General features: G+C 53.2%; 1 protein-coding gene across 2 annotated transcripts in view; it reads left to right on the top strand.

The window, feature by feature from the left end:
- Positions 1–18,106, top strand: part of SPAG17 (sperm associated antigen 17) — a 384,631-nt gene that overhangs the window by 195,461 nt on the left and 171,064 nt on the right. For both annotated transcript variants that reach the window (XM_075334839.1, XM_075334840.1), the window contains exons 8-11: positions 3,532–3,693; positions 3,783–3,885; positions 4,801–4,919; positions 5,108–5,245. In XM_075334839.1, the coding sequence (XP_075190954.1) occupies positions 3,532–3,693; positions 3,783–3,885; positions 4,801–4,919; positions 5,108–5,245 (522 nt within the window). The remainder of the gene's footprint in view (positions 1–3,531; positions 3,694–3,782; positions 3,886–4,800; positions 4,920–5,107; positions 5,246–18,106) is intronic.

The following is an 18,106-nucleotide window of genomic DNA, read 5'->3' as shown; positions in this document are numbered from 1 at the left end:
TCATAGTTTTTAAGGTTGAAGGGAGACTCTAAGTCCATCTAGTTCACCCCGTAGCCTAACATGTTGATCCAGAGGAAGGCAAAAAAAACCCCAATGTGGCAAACAAGTTCCAATGGGGAAAAAATGTCCTTCCTTCGTCCACATCCGGCATCAGACTAGTTCCCTGGATCAACACCCTGTCATAAAATCTAATATACATAACTGGTAATATTACATTTTTCAGGAAAGGCGTCCAGGCTCTGCTTAATGTTAGTAGTGATCACTCATTACAACATCATGCGGCAGAGAGTTCCATAGTCTCACTGCTCGTACAGTAAAGAATCCTCGTCTGTGATTATGATTAAACCTTCTTTCCTCAAGACGTAGCGGATGCCCCCGTGTTCCAGTCGCAGGCCTAGGTGTAAAAAGATCTTTGGAAAGGTCTCTGTACTGTCCCCTCATATATTTATACATTGTGATTAGATCCCCCCTAAGCCTTCGTTTTTCCTGTCTTGGTATTGCAGCCCCCCCATTCCTCTAATAATCTTGGTGGTCTTCTCTGCACCCTCTCCAGTTCAGCTATGTCCTTCTTATATATCGGTGACCAGAATTGTACACAGTATATAAGTGCGGTCGCACTAGTGACTTGTACAGAGGTAGAACTATATTTTTTCATGAACACTTCTACCTCTTTTAATACATCCCATTATTTTATTAGCCCTGGCAGCAGCTGCCTGACACTGTCCACTAAAGTGAAGTTTACCATCCACCATACACTCAAGTCTTTATGTGTCTGTTTTACCCAGTGTTCTACAATTAACCCCTTAACGACCCATGACGTACTAGATACGTCATGGATCGTGTCCCGGTAAGCCCCGCCCCCTGCCGCCGGCGGGCGGCGGCGAGACGCGCACATATCAGCTGTTATCAACAGCTGATATGTGTGCCTGCTAGCCGCGGGTGGAATCGCTTCCACCCGCGGCCATTAACCCCTTACATTTCGCTGCCAAAGTCTTAGCAGCGATATGTATATGGGCGCCGCCATGACAGTGACTTACCCCGCCCCCGCCGGAAGTCACGTGACATGATCACGTGACTTTCGGCGGTTGCCATGGTAGCACAGGGTCATGTGATGACGCCTGTGGCTAACATGAGTCACTTCCTCTCAATGCCGGAATACAGCCGGCATTGAAAGTGAAGCAGCAAATCTGCAGTTCTCAGCTCTGTAGCTGAGATCTGCAGATTGTGCAAAGCGATCGGATTGCTGATCGCAATAGCCCCCTAGGGGGACTAGTAAAATAAAAAAAAAAAAAGTAAAAAAAAAAGTTTTAAAAAATTTAAAAAAAATAAAAAAACCTAAAAGTTCAAATCACCCCCCTTTCCCCCCATTGAAAATTAAAGGGTTAAAAAATACACACATATTTGGTATCGCCGCGTTCAGAAATGCCCGATCTATCAAAATATAAAATCAATGAATCTGATCAGTAAACGGCGTAGCGGCAAAAAAATTCCAAACGCCAAAATTACGTTTTTTGGTCGCCGCAAATTTTGCGCAAAATGCAATAACAGGCGATCAAAACGTAGCATCTGCGCAAAAATGGTACCGTTAAGAACGTCAGGTCAAGACGCAAAAAATAAGCGATCACTGAGCCTCAGATCCTGAAAAATGAGAACGCTACGGGTTTTGGAAAATGGCGCAAAACGTGCGCCACGTTTTTCGGACAAGCTTGTGAATTTTTTTTAACCCCTTAGATACAAGTAAACCTATACATGTTTGGTGTCTATAAACTCGCACCGACCTGAGGCATCATACCCACACATCAGTTTTACCATATAGTGAACACGGTGAATAAAATATCCCAAAAACTATTGTACAATCCCACTTTTTTTGCAATTTTTCCGCACTTGGAATTTTTTTGCCGTTTTCCAGTACACTATATGGTAAAACTTATGGTTTCATTTAAAAGTACAACTCGTCCCGCAAAAAACAAGCCCTCATATGGCAAGATTGATGGAAAAATAAAAAAGTTACGCCTCTCGGAAGAAGGGGAGCAAAAAACAAAAACGCAAAAACGGAAAGTGCCCGGGGGCTGAAGGGGTTAAGTACATAATCATAAATGTTATTTCCTCTACCCAAGTGCATGACCTTACATTTATCTACATTAAACTTCAATTGCCACTTCTCAGCCCAATCCTCCAATTTACATAAATCTCCCTGTAATATAAAATTATCCTCCTCTGTATGGATTACCCTGCAGAGTTTAGTATCATCTGCAAATATTGAAATTCTACTCCGCATGCCCCCAACAAGGTCATTTATAAATATGTTGAAAAGAACCGGTGCCGGTGTGTGCGGTGATGATGGAGTGGTAGTGCCGGTGTGTGCGGTGATGATGGGGTCGGTAGTGCCTGTGTGTGCGGTGATGATGGAGTGGTAGTGCCGGTGTGTGCGGTGATGATGGGGTGGTAGTGCTGGTGTGTGCAGTGATGATGGGGTCGGTAGTGCCGGTGTGTGAGGTGATGATGGGGTGGTAGTGCCGGTGTGTGCGGTGATGATGAGGTCGGTAGTGCCGGTGTGTGCGGTGATGATGGTGGTGGTAGTGCCGGTGTGTGCGGTGATGATGGGGTGGTAGTGCCGGTGTGTGCGGTGATGATGGGGTCGGTAGTGCCTGTGTGTGCGGTGATGATGGGGTCGGTAGTGCCTGTGTGTGCGGTGATGATGGTGGTGGTAGTGCCAGTGTGTGCGGTGATGATGGGGTGGTAGTGCCGGTGTGTGCAGTGATGATGGGGTGGTAGTGCCGGTGTGTGCGGTGATGATGGGGTCGGTAGTGCCTGTGTGTGCGGTGATGATGGTGGTGGTAGTGCCGGTGTGTGCGGTGATGATGGGGTGGTAGTGCCGGTGTGTGCGGTGATGATGGGGTCGGTAGTGCCTGTGTGTGCGGTGATGATGGGGTCGGTAGTGCCTGTGTGTGCGGTGATGATGGAGTGGTAGTGCCGGTGTATGCGGTGATGATGGGGTTGGTAGTGCCTGTGTGTGCGGTGATGATGGAGTGGTAGTGCCGGTGTGTGCGGTGATGATGGGGTCGGTAGTGCCGGTGTGTGCGGTGATGATGGGGTCGGTAGTGCCTGTGTGTGCGGTGATGATGGTGGTGGTAGTGCCGGTGTGTGCGGTGATGATGGGGTCGGTAGTGCCTGTGTGTGCGGTGATGATGGTGGTGGTAGTGCCGGTGTGTGCAGTGATGATGGGTGTGGTAGTGCCGGTGTGTGCGGTGATGATGGCGTGGTAGTGCCGGTGTGTGCGGTGATGATGAGGTCGGTAGTGCCGGTGTGTGCGGTGATGATGGGGTCGGTAGTGCCGGTGTGTGCGGTGATGATGGGGTCGGTAGTGCCGGTGTGTGCGGTGATGATGGTGGTGGTAGTGCCGGTGTGTGCAGTGATGATGGGTGTGGTAGTGCCGGTGTGTGCGGTGATGATGGGGGCGGTAGTGCCGGTGTGCGGTGATGATGGGGCGGTAGTGCCGGTGTGTACTGACGCCACCCGCCTTCCCCGCAGCTCTCCTATGCCACCGATGTCTTTGAGAACGTGGCCTGCCTCCTGTACGACTGCCTGGACTGGAGGAGACAGCACCGGCGATACCTGGACAGTATGGAGGTCGTCCACGTCCCAGAAGTGGGCAGGGAGCAGATCCAGGAGAGACCCCCGGCACCGGCAGAGGTGAGCGGAACCCGCATTGTGCCCCCCGGGGGGCTGCTCGGCCCGGGGTGATTAGTGGCAGAAGTCACCCTGCTCCTTTCTGCCTCCAGGTGCCGGCCGCTCTCCCTCCACCGTCTCCCACAGGAAAAAGGAAGGGTCCCGGGGATGAGGTCCATCCCACCAGCTCGCTGCCGCCTCCAACCCCCCCAAATGGTACGCCCAGTACGTGACTGCCTATATCTATACAGGGCAGGTGGAGACCCCCATATAATCCTATATGTGCATATCTGTACAGGGCAGGCGGAGACCCCTATATAATACTATATGTGTATATCTGTACAGGGCAGGCGGAGACCCCCATATAATCCTATGTGTGTATATCTGTACAGGGCGGCGGAGACCCCCATATAATACTATATGTGTATATCTGTACAGGGCGGCGGAGACCCCCATATAATCCTATATGTCTATATCTGTACAGGGCGGAGGAGACCCCCATATAATACTATGTGTGTATATCTGTACAGGGCAGGCGGAGACCCCCATATAATCCTATGTGTGTATATCTGTACAGGGCGGCGGAGACCCCCATATAATACTATATGTCTATATCTGTACAGGGCTGGGGAGACCCCCATATAATCCTATATGTCTATATCTGTACAGGGCGGAGGAGACCCCCATATAATACTATGTGTGTATATCTGTACAGGGCAGGCGGAGACCCCCATATAATCCTATGTGTGTATATCTGTACAGGGCGGCGGAGACCCCCATATAATCCTATGTGTATATCTGTACAGGGCGGCGGAGACCCCCATATAATCCTATATGTCTATATCTGTACAGGGCGGAGGAGACCCCCATATAATACTATATGTCTATATCTGTACAGGGCTGGGGAGACCCCCATATAATCCTATATGTGTATATCTGTACAGGGCGGGGGAGACCCCCATATAATCCTATATATCTATATCTGTACAGGGCGGGCGGAGACCCCCATATAATCCTATATATCTATATCTGTACAGGGCGGGCGGAGACCCCCATATAATCCTATATGTCTATGTTTGTGCAGGGTCGGTGGAGACCCCCATATAATCCTATATATCTATATCTGTGCAGGGTCGGTGGAGACCCCTCTCCCGCTGGCGGTGGACACCCGGCTGTACGCGGAGCTCCTGGCTGACGTTCCTGACGCTCTGCTCTCGGTCCCCGTCGTGCTGCACTGTCTGCTGGAGCAGGTGCCCTCAGCGGGATTTGCCTTCTGCAGCATTGTCCACAGGGGGTGGCGGTGTCCTGGGGGGAGGGGTGACCGGATGGGGGTCCTCGGGGGTTGGGGGGGGATCTGCAGGCCCTGACTGTCAGCTCTGTGGTCCAGGCGATGGTCCCGGCTCGGAGCTTTGTGACTCCGTTGTTCTTCTTCTCACAGGTCGTGGCCACTGAAGAAAGTCTGTTACCTCCGAGTCAGACGATGGCGGACCCTCGAGACGACGGTCTGGACCCCGACATTGCTGAGCACTTAGTGTCAGTCCTGGATTCCCTGTCCCTCTCCGACAAGGAGAAGAAAGTGAGTGACCGGCGATCCCCTGTGTATGGACCGGGGTCGGGAGGGACAGTGCGGGGCACCATTATACCCCCCATACAGTGCCAAATAAAAGTACTGAAAACTACGTCACCGAGCCTCTCATATTGATGAAGACCCCGCAGTACTCTGCAGCCCTCGCTCACCTGGCAGCCGGTGAAGACCCCGCAGTACTCTGCTGCGCTCGCTCAGGAACAGCCTCTGTCATTCCCGGCAGCCGGTGAAGACCCCGCAGTACTCTGCTGCGCTCGCTCAGGAACAGCCTCTGTCATTCCCGGCAGCCGGTGAAGACCCCGCAGTACTCTGCTGCGCTTGCTCAGGATCAGCCTCTGTCATTCCCGGCAGCCGGTGAAGACCCCGCAGTACTCTGCAGCGCTCGCTCAGGAACAGCCTCTGTCATTCCCGGCAGCCGGTGAAGACCCCGCAGTACTCTGCAGCGCTCGCTCGGGAACAGCCTCTGTCATTCCCGGCAGCCGGTGAAGACCCCGCAGTACTCTGCAGCGCTCGCTCAGGAACAGCCTCTGTCATTCCCGGCAGCCGGTGAAGACCCCGCAGTACTCCTACAGCGCTCGCTCAGGATCAGCCTCTGTCATTCCCGGCAGCCGGTGAAGACCCCGCAGTACTCTGCAGCGCTCGCTCAGGAACAGCCTCTGTCATTCCCGGCAGCCGGTGAAGACCCCGCAGTACTCCTACAGCGCTCGCTCAGGATCAGCCTCTGTCATTCCCGGCAGCCGGTGAAGACCCCGCAGTACTCTGCAGCGCTCGCTCAGGATCAGCCTCTGTCATTCCCGGCAGCCGGTGAAGACCCCGCAGTACTCTGCAGCGCTAGCTCAGGAACAGCCTCTGTCATTCCCGGCAGCCGGTGAAGACCCCGCAGTGCTCTGCAGCGCTCCCTCAGGAACAGCCTCTGTTATTCCCGGAGCCGGTGAAGACCCCGCAGTACTCTGCTGCGCTTGCTCAGGAACAGCTTCTGTCATTCCCGGCAGCCGGTGAAGACCCCGCAGTACTCTGCTGCGCTTGCTCAGGATCAGCCTCTGTCATTCCCGGCAGCCGGTGAAGACCCCGCAGTACTCTGCAGCGCTCCCTCAGGATCAGCCTCTGTCATTCCCGGCAGCCGGTGAAGACCCCGCAGTGCTCTGCAGCGCTCGCTCAGGATCAGCCTCTGTCATTCCCGGCAGCCGGTGAAGACCCCGCAGTACTCCTGCAGCGCTCGCTCAGGATCAGCCTCTGTCATTCCCGGCAGCCGGTGAAGACCCCGCAGTGCTCTGCAGCGCTCGCTCAGGAACAGCTTCTGTCATTCCCGGCAGCCGGTGAAGACCCCGCAGTACTCTGCAGCGCTCGCTCAGGATCAGCCTCTGTCATTCCCGGAGCCGGTGAAGACCCCGCAGTACTCTGCAGCGCTCGCTCAGGAACAGCCTCTGTCATTCCCGGCAGCCGGTGAAGACCCCGCAGTACTCTGCAGCGCTCGCTCAGGATCAGCCTCTGTCATTCCCGGCAGCCGGTGAAGAACCCGCAGTACTCTGCAGCGCTCGCTCAGGATCAGCCTCTGTCATTCCTGGCAGCCAGTGAAGAACCCGCAGTACTCTGCAGCGCTCGCTCAGGAACAGCCTCTGTCATTCCCGGAGCCGGTGAAGACCCCGCAGTACTCTGCAGCGCTCGCTCAGGATCAGCCTCTATCATTCCCGGAGCCGGTGAAGACCCCGCAGTACTCTGCAGCACTCGCTCAGGAACAGCCTCTGTTATTCCCGGCAGCCGGTGAAGACCCCGCAGTACTCTGCAGCGCTCGCTCGGGAACAGCCTCTGTCATTCCCGGCAGCCGGTGAAGACCCCGCAGTGCTCTGCAGCGCTCCCTCAGGAACAGCCTCTGTCATTCCCGGAGCCGGTGAAGACCCCGCAGTACTCTGCAGCGCTCCCTCAGGATCAGCCTCTGTCATTCCCGGCAGCCGGTGAAGACCCCGCAGTACTCTGCAGCGCTCGCTCAGGATCAGCCTCTGTCATTCCCGGAGCCGGTGAAGACCCCGCAGTACTCTGCAGCGCTCGCTCAGGAACAGCCTCTGTCATTCCCGGCAGCCGGTGAAGACCCCGCAGTACTCTGCAGCGCTCGCTCAGGAACAGCCTCTGTCATTCCCGGCAGCCGGTGAAGACCCCGCAGTACTCTGCAGCGCTCGCTCAGGATCAGCCTCTGTCATTCCCGGCAGCCGGTGAAGACCCCGCAGTACTCTGCAGCGCTAGCTCAGGATCAGTCTCTGTCATTCCCGGCAGCCGGTGAAGACCCCGCAGTGCTCTGCAGCGCTCGCTCAGGATCAGCCTCTGTCATTCCCGGCAGCCGGTGAAGACCCCCGCAGTACTCTGCAGCTCTTGCTCAGGATCAGTCTCTGTCATTCCCGGCAGCCGGTGAAGACCCCGCAGTACTCTGCAGCGCTCGCTCAGGATCAGCCTCTGTCATTCCCGGCAGCCGGTGAAGACCCCGCAGTACTCTGCTGCGCTCGCTCAGGATCAGTCTCTGTCATTCCCGGAGTCGGTGAAGACCCCACAGTCCTCTGCAGCGCTCGCTCAGGATCAGCCTCTGTCATTCCCGGCAGCCGGTGAAGACCCCGCAGTACTCTGCAGCGCTCGCTCAGGATCAGCCTCTGTCATTCCCGGCAGCCGGTGAAGACCCCGCAGTCCTCTGCAGCGCTCGCTCAGGATCAGCCTCTGTCATTCCCGGCAGCCGGTGAAGAACCCGCAGTACTCTGCAGCGCTCGCTCAGGATCAGCCTCTGTCATTCCCGGCAGCCAGTGAAGAACCCGCAGTACTCTGCAGCGCTCGCTCAGGAACAGCCTCTGTCATTCCCGGAGCCGGTGAAGACCCCGCAGTACTCTGCAGCGCTCGCTCAGGATCAGCCTCTGTCATTCCCGGAGCCGGAGAAGACCCCGCAGTACTCTGCAGCGCTCGCTCAGGATCAGCCTCTATCATTCCCGGAGCCGGTGAAGACCCCGCAGTACTCTGCAGCACTCGCTCAGGAACAGCCTCTGTTATTCCCGGCAGCCGGTGAAGACCCCGCAGTACTCTGCAGCGCTCGCTCGGGAACAGCCTCTGTCATTCCCGGCAGCCGGTGAAGACCCCGCAGTACTCCTACAGCGCTCGCTCAGGATCAGCCTCTGTCATTCCCGGCAGCCGGTGAAGACCCCGCAGTACTCTGCAGCGCTAGCTCAGGAACAGCCTCTGTCATTCCCGGCAGCCGGTGAAGACCCCGCAGTGCTCTGCAGCGCTCCCTCAGGAACAGCCTCTGTCATTCCCGGAGCCGGTGAAGACCCCGCAGTACTCTGCTGCGCTTGCTCAGGAACAGCTTCTGTCATTCCCGGCAGCCGGTGAAGACCCCGCAGTACTCTGCTGCGCTTGCTCAGGATCAGCCTCTGTCATTCCCGGCAGCCGGTGAAGACCCCGCAGTACTCTGCAGCGCTCCCTCAGGATCAGCCTCTGTCATTCCCGGCAGCCGGTGAAGACCCCGCAGTACTCCTACAGCGCTCGCTCAGGAACAGCCTCTGTCATTCCCGGCAGCCGGTGAAGAACCCGCAGTACTCTGCAGCGCTCGCTCAGGAACAGCCTCTGTCATTCCCGGCAGCCGGTGAAGACCCGCAGTACTCTGCAGCGCTCACTCAGGAACAGCCTCTGTCATTCCCGGCAGCCGGTGAAGAACCCGCAGTACTCTGCAGCGCTCGCTCAGGATCAGCCTCTGTCATTCCCGGCAGCCGGTGAAGAACCCGCAGTACTCTGCAGCGCTCGCTCAGGAACAGCCTCTGTCATTCCCGGCAGCCGGTGAAGAACCCGCAGTACTCTGCAGCGCTCGCTCAGGAACAGCCTCTGTCATTCCCGGCAGCCGGTGAAGAACCCGCAGTACTCTGCAGCGCTCGCTCAGGATCAGCCTCTGTCATTCCCGGCAGCCGGTGAAGACCCCGCAGTACTCTGCAGCGCTCGCTCAGGAACAGCCTCTGTCATTCCCGGAGCCGGTGAAGACCCCGCAGTACTCTGCAGCGCTTGCTCAGGATCAGCCTCTGTCATTCCCGGAGCCGGTGAAGACCCCGCAGTACTCTGCTGCGCTTGCTCAGTATCAGCCTCTGTCATTCCCGGCAGCCGGTGAAGACCCCGCAGTACTCTGCAGCGCTCGCTCAGGATCAGCCTCTGTCATTCCCGGAGTCGGTGAAGACCCCGCAGTACTCTGCAGCGCTCGCTCAGGATCAGCCTATGTCATTCCCGGCAGCCGGTGAAGACCTGCAGTACTCTGCAGCGCTCGCTCAGGATCAGCCTCTGTCATTCCCGGAGTCGGTGAAGACCCCGCAGTACTCTGCAGCGCTCGCTCAGGATCAGCTTCTGTCATTCCCGGCAGCCGGTGAAGACCCCGCAGTACTCTGCAGCGCTCGCTCAGTATCAGCCTCTGTCATTCCCGGAGTCGGTGAAGATCTTTGATCTGCGAAATTCAGATTTGATTTCACTTACTGAAAGCAATCAGTCTTGTTTTTCCAAGTAATTGTGCCTCATACAGCGCCCTATGATAACAGCGCCTCATACAGTGCCCTATGATAACAGTGCCTCATACAGCGCCCTATGATAACAGCGCCTCATACAGCGCCCTATGATAACAGTGCCTCATACAGCGCCCTATGATAACAGCGCCTCATACAGCGCCCTATGATAACAGTGCCTCATACAGCGCCCTATGATAACAGCGCCTCATACAGTGCCCTATGATAACAGTGCCTCATACAGCGCCCTATGATAACAGCGCCTCATACAGCGCCCTATGATAACAGTGCCTCATACAGCGCCCTATGATAACAGCGCCTCATACAGCGCCCTATGATAACAGCGCCTCATACAGTGCCCTATGATAACAGCGCCTCATACAGCACCCTATGATAACAGTGCCTCATACAGTGCCCTATGATAACAGTGCCTCATACAGCACCCTATGATAACAGTGCCTCATACAGCACCCTATGATAACAGTGCCTCATACAGCGTCCTATGATAACAGTGCCTCATACAGCACCCTATGATAACAGTGCCTCATACAGCACCCTATGATAACAGTGCCTCATACAGCGCCCTATGATAACAGCGCCTCATACAGTGCCCTATGATAACAGCGCCTCATACAGTGCCCTATGATAACAGCGCCTCATACAGCGCCCTATGATAACAGCGCCTCATACAGCGCCCTATGATAACAGCGCCTCATACAGCGCCCTATGATAACAGTGCCTCATACAGCGCCCTATGATAACAGCGCCTCATACAGTGCCCTATGATAACAGCGCCTCATACAGCACCCTATGATAACAGTGCCTCATACAGTGCCCTGTGATAACAGTGCCTCATACAGCGCCCTATGATAACAGCGCCTCATACAGCGCCCTATGATAACAGTGCCTCATACAGCACCCTATGATAACAGTGCCTCATACAGCGCCCTATGATAACAGTGCCTCATACACCGCCCTATGATAACAGTGCCTCATACAGCGCCCTATGATAACAGCGCCTCATACAGCGCCCTATGATAACAGCGCCTCATACAGAGCCCTATGATAACAGTGCCTCATACAGCGCCCTATGATAACAGTGCCTCATACAGCGCCCTATGATAACAGTGCCTCATACAGCGCCCTATGATAACAGTGCCTCATACAGCGCCCTATGATAACAGTGCCTCATACAGTGCCCTATGATAACAGTGCCTCATACAGCGCCCTATGATAACAGTATCTCATACAGTGCCCTATGATAACAGTGCCTCATACAGCGCCCTATGATAACAGTGCCTCATACAGTGCCCTATGATAACAGTGCCTCATACAGTGCCCTATGATAACAGTACCTCATACATCGCCCTATGATAACAGCGCCTCATACAGCGTCCTATGATAACAGTGCCTCATACAGCGCCCTATGATAACAGCGCCTCATACAGCGCCCTATGATAACAGCGCCTCATACAGCGCCCTATGATAACAGTGCCTCATACAGCGCCCTATGATAACAGTGCCTCATACAGCGCCCTATGATAACAGCGCCTCATACAGCGTCCTATGATAACAGCGCCTCATACAGTGCCCTATGATAACAGTGCCTCATACAGTGCCCTATGATAACAGCGCCTCATACAGCGCCCTATGATAACAGTGCCTCATACAGTGCCCTATGATAACAGTGCCTCATACAGCGCCCTATGATAACAGTGCCTCATACAGCGCCCTATGATAACAGCGCCTCATACAGCGCCCTATGATAACAGCACCTCATACAGTGCCCTATGATAACAGCGCCTCATACAGCGCCCTATGATAACAGTGCCTCATACAGCGCCCTATGATAACAGTGCCTCATACAGCGCCCTATAACAGTGCCTCATACAGCGTCCTATGATAACAGCGCCTCATACAGTGCCCTATGATAACAGTGCCTCATACAGCGCCCTATGATAACAGTACCTCATACAGCGCCCTATGATAACAGTGCCTCATACAGCGCCCTATGATAACAGTGCCTCATACAGTGCCCTATGATAACAGTGCCTCATACAGTGCCCTATGATAACAGTGCCTCATACAGTGCCCTATGATAACAGTGCCTCATACAGCGCCCTATGATAACAGCGCCTCATACAGCGCCCTATGATAACAGCGCCTCATACAGTGCCCTATGATAACAGTGCCTCATACAGTGCCCTATGATAACAGTGCCTCATACAGTGCCCTATGATAACAGTGCCTCATACAGCGCCCTATGATAACAGTGCCTCATACAGTGCCCTATGATAACAGTGCCTCATACAGTGCCCTATGATAACAGTGCCTCATACAGCGCCCTATGATAACAGTGCCTCATACAGTGCCCTATGATAACAGTGCCTCATACAGCGCCCTATGATAACAGTGCCTCATACAGTGCCCTATGATAACAGTGCCTCATACAGCGCCCTATGATAACAGTGCCTCATACAGCGCCCTATGATAACAGTGCCTCATACAGCGCCCTATGATAACAGTGCCTCATACAGTGCCCTATGATAACAGTGCCTCATACAGCGCCCTATGATAACAGTGCCTCATACAGTGCCCTATGATAACAGTGCCTCATACAGCGCCCAATGATAACAGTGCCTCATACAGTGCCCTATGATAACAGTGCCTCATACAGTGCCCTATGATAACAGTGCCTCATACAGCGCCCTATGATAACAGTGCCTCATACAGTGCCCTATGAAAGCAGTGCCTCATACAGTGCCCTATGATAACAGTGCCTCATACAGCGCCCTATGATAACAGTGCCTCATACAGTGCCCTATGATAACAGTGCCTCATACAGCGCTCTATGATAACAGTGCCTCATACAGTGCCCTATGATAACAGTGCCTCATACAGCGCCCTATGATAACAGTGCCTCATACAGCGCCCTATGATAACAGTGCCTCATACAGCGCCCTATGATAACAGCGCCTCATACAGCGCCCTATGATAACAGCGCCTCATACAGTGCCCTATGATAACAGTGCCTCATACAGCGCCCTATGATAACAGTGCCTCATACAGCGCCCTATGATAACAGTGCCTCATACAGCGCCCTATGATAACAGTGCCTCATACAGCGCCCTATCATAACAGTGCCTCATACAGCGTCCTATGATAACAGTGCCTCATACAGCGCCCTATGATAACAGCGCCTCATACAGCGCCCTATGATAACAGCGCCTCATACAGCGCCCTATGATAACAGTGCCTCATACAGCGCCCTATGATAACAGTGCCTCATACAGCGCCCTATGATAACAGTGCCTCATACAGCGCCCTATGATAACAGTGCCTCATACAGCGCCCTATGATAACAGTGCCTCATACACCGCCCTATGATAACAGTGCCTCATACACCGCCCTATGATAACAGTGCCTCATACAGTTCCCTATGATAACAGTGCCTCATACAGCGCCCTATGATAACAGCGCCTCATACAGCGCCCTATGATAACAGTGCCTCATACAGCGCCCTATGATAACAGTGCCTCATACACCGCCCTATGATAACAGCGCCTCATACAGCGCCCTATGATAACAGTGCCTCATACAGCGCCCTATGATAACAGTGCCTCATACAGCGTCCTATGATAACAGTGCCTCATACAGTGCCCTATGATAACAGCGCCTCATACAGCGCCCTATGATAACAGTGCCTCATACAGCGTCCTATGATAACAGCGCCTCATACAGCGCCCTATGATAACAGTGCCTCATACAGCGCCCTATGATAACAGTGCCTCATACAGCGCCCTATGATAACAGCGCCTCATACAGCGCCCTATGATAACAGCGCCTCATACAGCGCCCTATGATAACAGCGCCTCATACAGCGTTCTATGATAACAGCGCCTCATACAGCGCCCTATGATAACAGTGCCTCATACAGCGCCCTATGATAACAGCGCCTCATACAGCGCCCTATGATAACAGCGCCTCATACAGCGCCCTATGACAACAGTGCCTCATACAGCGCCCTATGATAACAGTGCCTCATACAGCGTCCTATGATAACAGCGCCTCATACAGCGCCCTATGATAACAGTGCCTCATACAGCGTCCTATGATAACAGCGCCTCATACAGCGCCCTATGATAACAGCGCCTCATACAGCGCCCTATGATTACAGTGCCTCATACAGCGCCCTATGATAACAGCGCCTCATACAGCGCCCTATGATAACAGCGCCTCATACAGCGCCCTATGATAACAGTGCCTCATACAGCGCCCTATGATAACAGCGCCTCATACAGCGCCCTATGATAACAGCGCCTCATACAGCGCCCTATGATAACAGCGCCTCATACAGCGCCCTATGATAACAGTGCCTCATACAGCGCCCTATGATAACAGTGCCTCATACAGCGACCTATGATAACAGTTCCTCATACAGCGCCCTATGATAACAGTGCCTCATACAGCGCCCTATGATAACAGTGCCTCATACAGCGCCCTATGATAACAGCGCCTAATACAGCGCCCTATGATAACAGCGCCTCATACAGCGCCCTCATGATAACAGTGCCTCATACAGCGCCCTATGATAACAGCGCCTCATACAGCGCCCTATGATAACAGCGCCTCATACAGCGCCCTATGAAAACAGCGCCTCATACAGCGCCCTATGATAACAGTGCCTCATACAGCGCCCTATGATAACAGTGCCTCATACAGCGCCCTATGTTAACAGTGCCTCATACAGCGTCCTATGATAACAGTGCCTCATACAGCGCCCTATGATAACAGTGCCTCATACAGCGCCCTATGATAACAGTGCCTCATACAGCTCCCTATGATAACAGTGCCTCATACAGCGCCCTATGATAACAGTGCCTCATACAGCGCCCTATGATAACAGCGCCTCATACAGCGCCCTATGATAACAGCGCCTCATACAGCGCCCTATGATAACAGTGCCTCATACAGCGCCCTATGATAACAGTGCCTCATACAGCGCCCTATGTTAACAGTGCCTCATACAGCGTCCTATGATAACAGTGCCTCATACAGCGTCCTATGATAACAGCGCCTCATACAGCGCCCTATGATAACAGTGCCTCATACAGCGCCCTATGATAACAGTGCCTCATACAGCGCCCTATGATAACAGTGCCTCATACAGCGCCCTATGATAACAGTGCCTCATACAGCGCCCTATGATAACAGTGCTTCATACAGCGCCCTATGATAACAGTGCTTCATACAGCGTCCTATGATAACAGTACCTCATACAGCGCCCTATGATAACAGTGCCTCATACAGCGCCCTATGATAACAGTGCCTCATACAGCGCCCTATGATAACAGTGTCTCATACAGTGCCTTATGATAACAGTGCCTCATACAGCGCCCTATGATAACAGTGCCTCATACAGTGCCCTATGATAACAGTGCCTCATACAGCGCCCTATGATAACAGTGCCTCATACAGTGCCCTATGATAACAGTGCCTCATACAGCGCCCTATGATAACAGTGCCTCATACAGCGCCCTATGATAAGTGCCTCATACAGCGCCCTATGATAACAGTGTCTCATACAGTGCCCTATGATAACAGTGCCTCATACAGTGCCCTATGATAACAGTGCCTCATACAGTGCCCTATGATAACAGTGCCTCATACAGCGCCCTATGATAACAGTGCCTCATACAGCGCCCTATGATAACAGCGCCTCATACAGCGCCCTATGATAACAGTGCCTCATACAGCGCCCTATGATAACAGCGCCTCATACAGCGCCCTATGATAACAGTGCCTCATACAGCGCCCTATGATAACAGTGCCTCATACAGCGCCCTATGATAACAGTTCCTCATACAGCGCCCAATGATAACAGTGCCTCATACAGCGCCCTATGATAACAGTGCCTCATACAGCGCCCTATGATAACAGCGCCTCATACAGCGCCCTATGATAACAGCGCCTCATACAGCGCCCTCATGATAACAGTGCCTCATACAGCGCCCTATGATAACAGTGCCTCATACAGCGCCCTATGATAACAGTGCCTCATACAGTGCCCTATGATAACAGCGCCTCATACAGTGCCCTATGATAACAGTGCCTCATACAGCGCCCTATGATAACAGTGCCTCATACAGCGCTTTATGATAACAGTGCCTCATACAGCGCCCTATGATAACAGTGCCTCATACAGCGCCCTATGATAACAGTGCCTCATACAGCGCCCTATGATAACAGTGCCTCATACAGCGCCCTATGATAACAGTGCCTCATACAGCGCTTTATGATAACAGTGCCTCATACAGCGCCCTATGATAAGTGCCTCATATAGCGCCCTATGATAACAGTGCCTCATACAGCGCCCTATGATAACAGTGCCCTATGATAACAGTGCCTCATACAGCGCCCTATGATAACAGTGCCTCATACAGCGCCCTATGATAACAGTGCCTCATACAGCGTCCTATGATAACAGTGCCTCATACAGCGCCCTATGATAACAGTGCCTCATACAGCGCCCTATGATAACAGTGCCTCATACAGCGCCCTATGATAACAGCGCCTCATACAGCGCCCTATGATAACAGTGCCTCATACAGCGCCCTATGATAACAGTGCCTCATACAGCGCCCTATGATAACAGTGTCTCATACAGTGCCCTATGATAACAGTGCCTCATACAGTGCCCTATGATAACAGTGCCTCATACAGCGCCCTATGATAACAGTGCCTCATACAGCGCCCTATGATAACAGTGTCTCATACAGCGCCCTATGATAACAGTGTCTCATACAGCGCCCTATGATAACAGTGCCTCATACAGCGCCCTATGATAACAGCGCCTCATACAGCGCCCTATGATAACAGCGCCTCATACAGCGCCCTATGATAACAGTGCCTCATACAGCGCCCTATGATAACAGTGCCTCATACAGCGCCCTATGATAACAGCGCCTCATACAGCGCCCTATGATAACAGTGCCTCATACAGCCCCCTATGATAACAGTGCCTCATACAGCGCCCTATGATAACAGCGCCTCATACAGCGCCCTATGATAACAGCGCCTCATACAGCGCCCTATGATAACAGTGCCTCATACAGCGCCCTATGATAACAGTGCCTCATACAGCGACCTATGATAACAGTTCCTCATACAGCGCCCTATGATAACAGTGCCTCATACAGCGCCCTATGATAACAGCGCCTCATACAGCGCCCTATGATAACAGCGCCTCATACAGCGCCCTCATGATAACAGTGCCTCATACAGCGCCCTATGATAACAGTGCCTCATACAGCGCCCTATGATAACAGTGCCTCATACAGCGCCCTATGATAACAGTGCCTCATACAGCGCCCTATGATAACAGTGCCTCATACAGCGCCCTATGATAACAGTGCCTCATACAGCGCCCTATGATAACAGTGCCTCATACAGCGCCCTATGATAACAGTGCCTCATACAGCGCCCTATGATAACAGCGCCTCATACAGCGCCCTATGATAACAGCGCCTCATACAGCGCCCTATGATAACAGTGCCTCATACACCGCCCTATGATAACAGTGTCTCATACAGCGCCGTATGATAACAGTGCCTCATACAGCGCCCTATGATAACAGTGCCTCATACAGCGCCCTATGATAACAGTGCCTCATACAGCGCCCTATGATAACAGTGCCTCATACAGCGCCCTATGATAAGTGCCTCATACAGCGCCCTATGATAACAGTGCCTCATAAAGCGCCCTATGATAACAGCGTCCTATGATAACAGTGCCTCATACAGCGCCCTATGATAACAGTGCCTCATACAGCGCTTTATGATAACAGTGCCTCATACAGCGTCCTATGATAACAGTGCCTCATACAGCGCCCTATGATAACAGTGCCTCATACAGCGCCCTATGATAACAGTGCCTCATACAGCGCCCTATGATAACAGCGCCTCATACAGTGCCCTATGATAACAGTGCCTCATACAGCGCCCTATGATAACAGTGTCTCATACAGCGCCCTATGATAACAGTGCCTCATACAGCGCTTTATGATAACAGTGCCTCATACAGCGTCCTATGATAACAGTGCCTCATACAGCGTCCTATGATAACAGCGCCTCATACAGCTCCCTATGACAACAGCGCCTCATACAGCGCCCTATGATAACAGTGCCTCATACAGCGCCCTATGATAACAGTGCCTCATACAGCGCCCTATGATAACAGTGCCTCATACAGCGCCTTATGATAACAGTGCCTCATACAGCGCCTTATGATAACAGTGCCTCATACAGCACCCTATGATAACAGCGCCTCATACAGCGCCCTATGA

This window comes from Anomaloglossus baeobatrachus, chromosome 2 (genome assembly GCF_048569485.1).
Source record: "Anomaloglossus baeobatrachus isolate aAnoBae1 chromosome 2, aAnoBae1.hap1, whole genome shotgun sequence".
Taxonomy (NCBI): domain Eukaryota; kingdom Metazoa; phylum Chordata; class Amphibia; order Anura; family Aromobatidae; genus Anomaloglossus; species Anomaloglossus baeobatrachus.
Note: the sequence above shows the minus strand (reverse complement) of the source record. Positions and strands in the feature narration are given on the sequence as shown.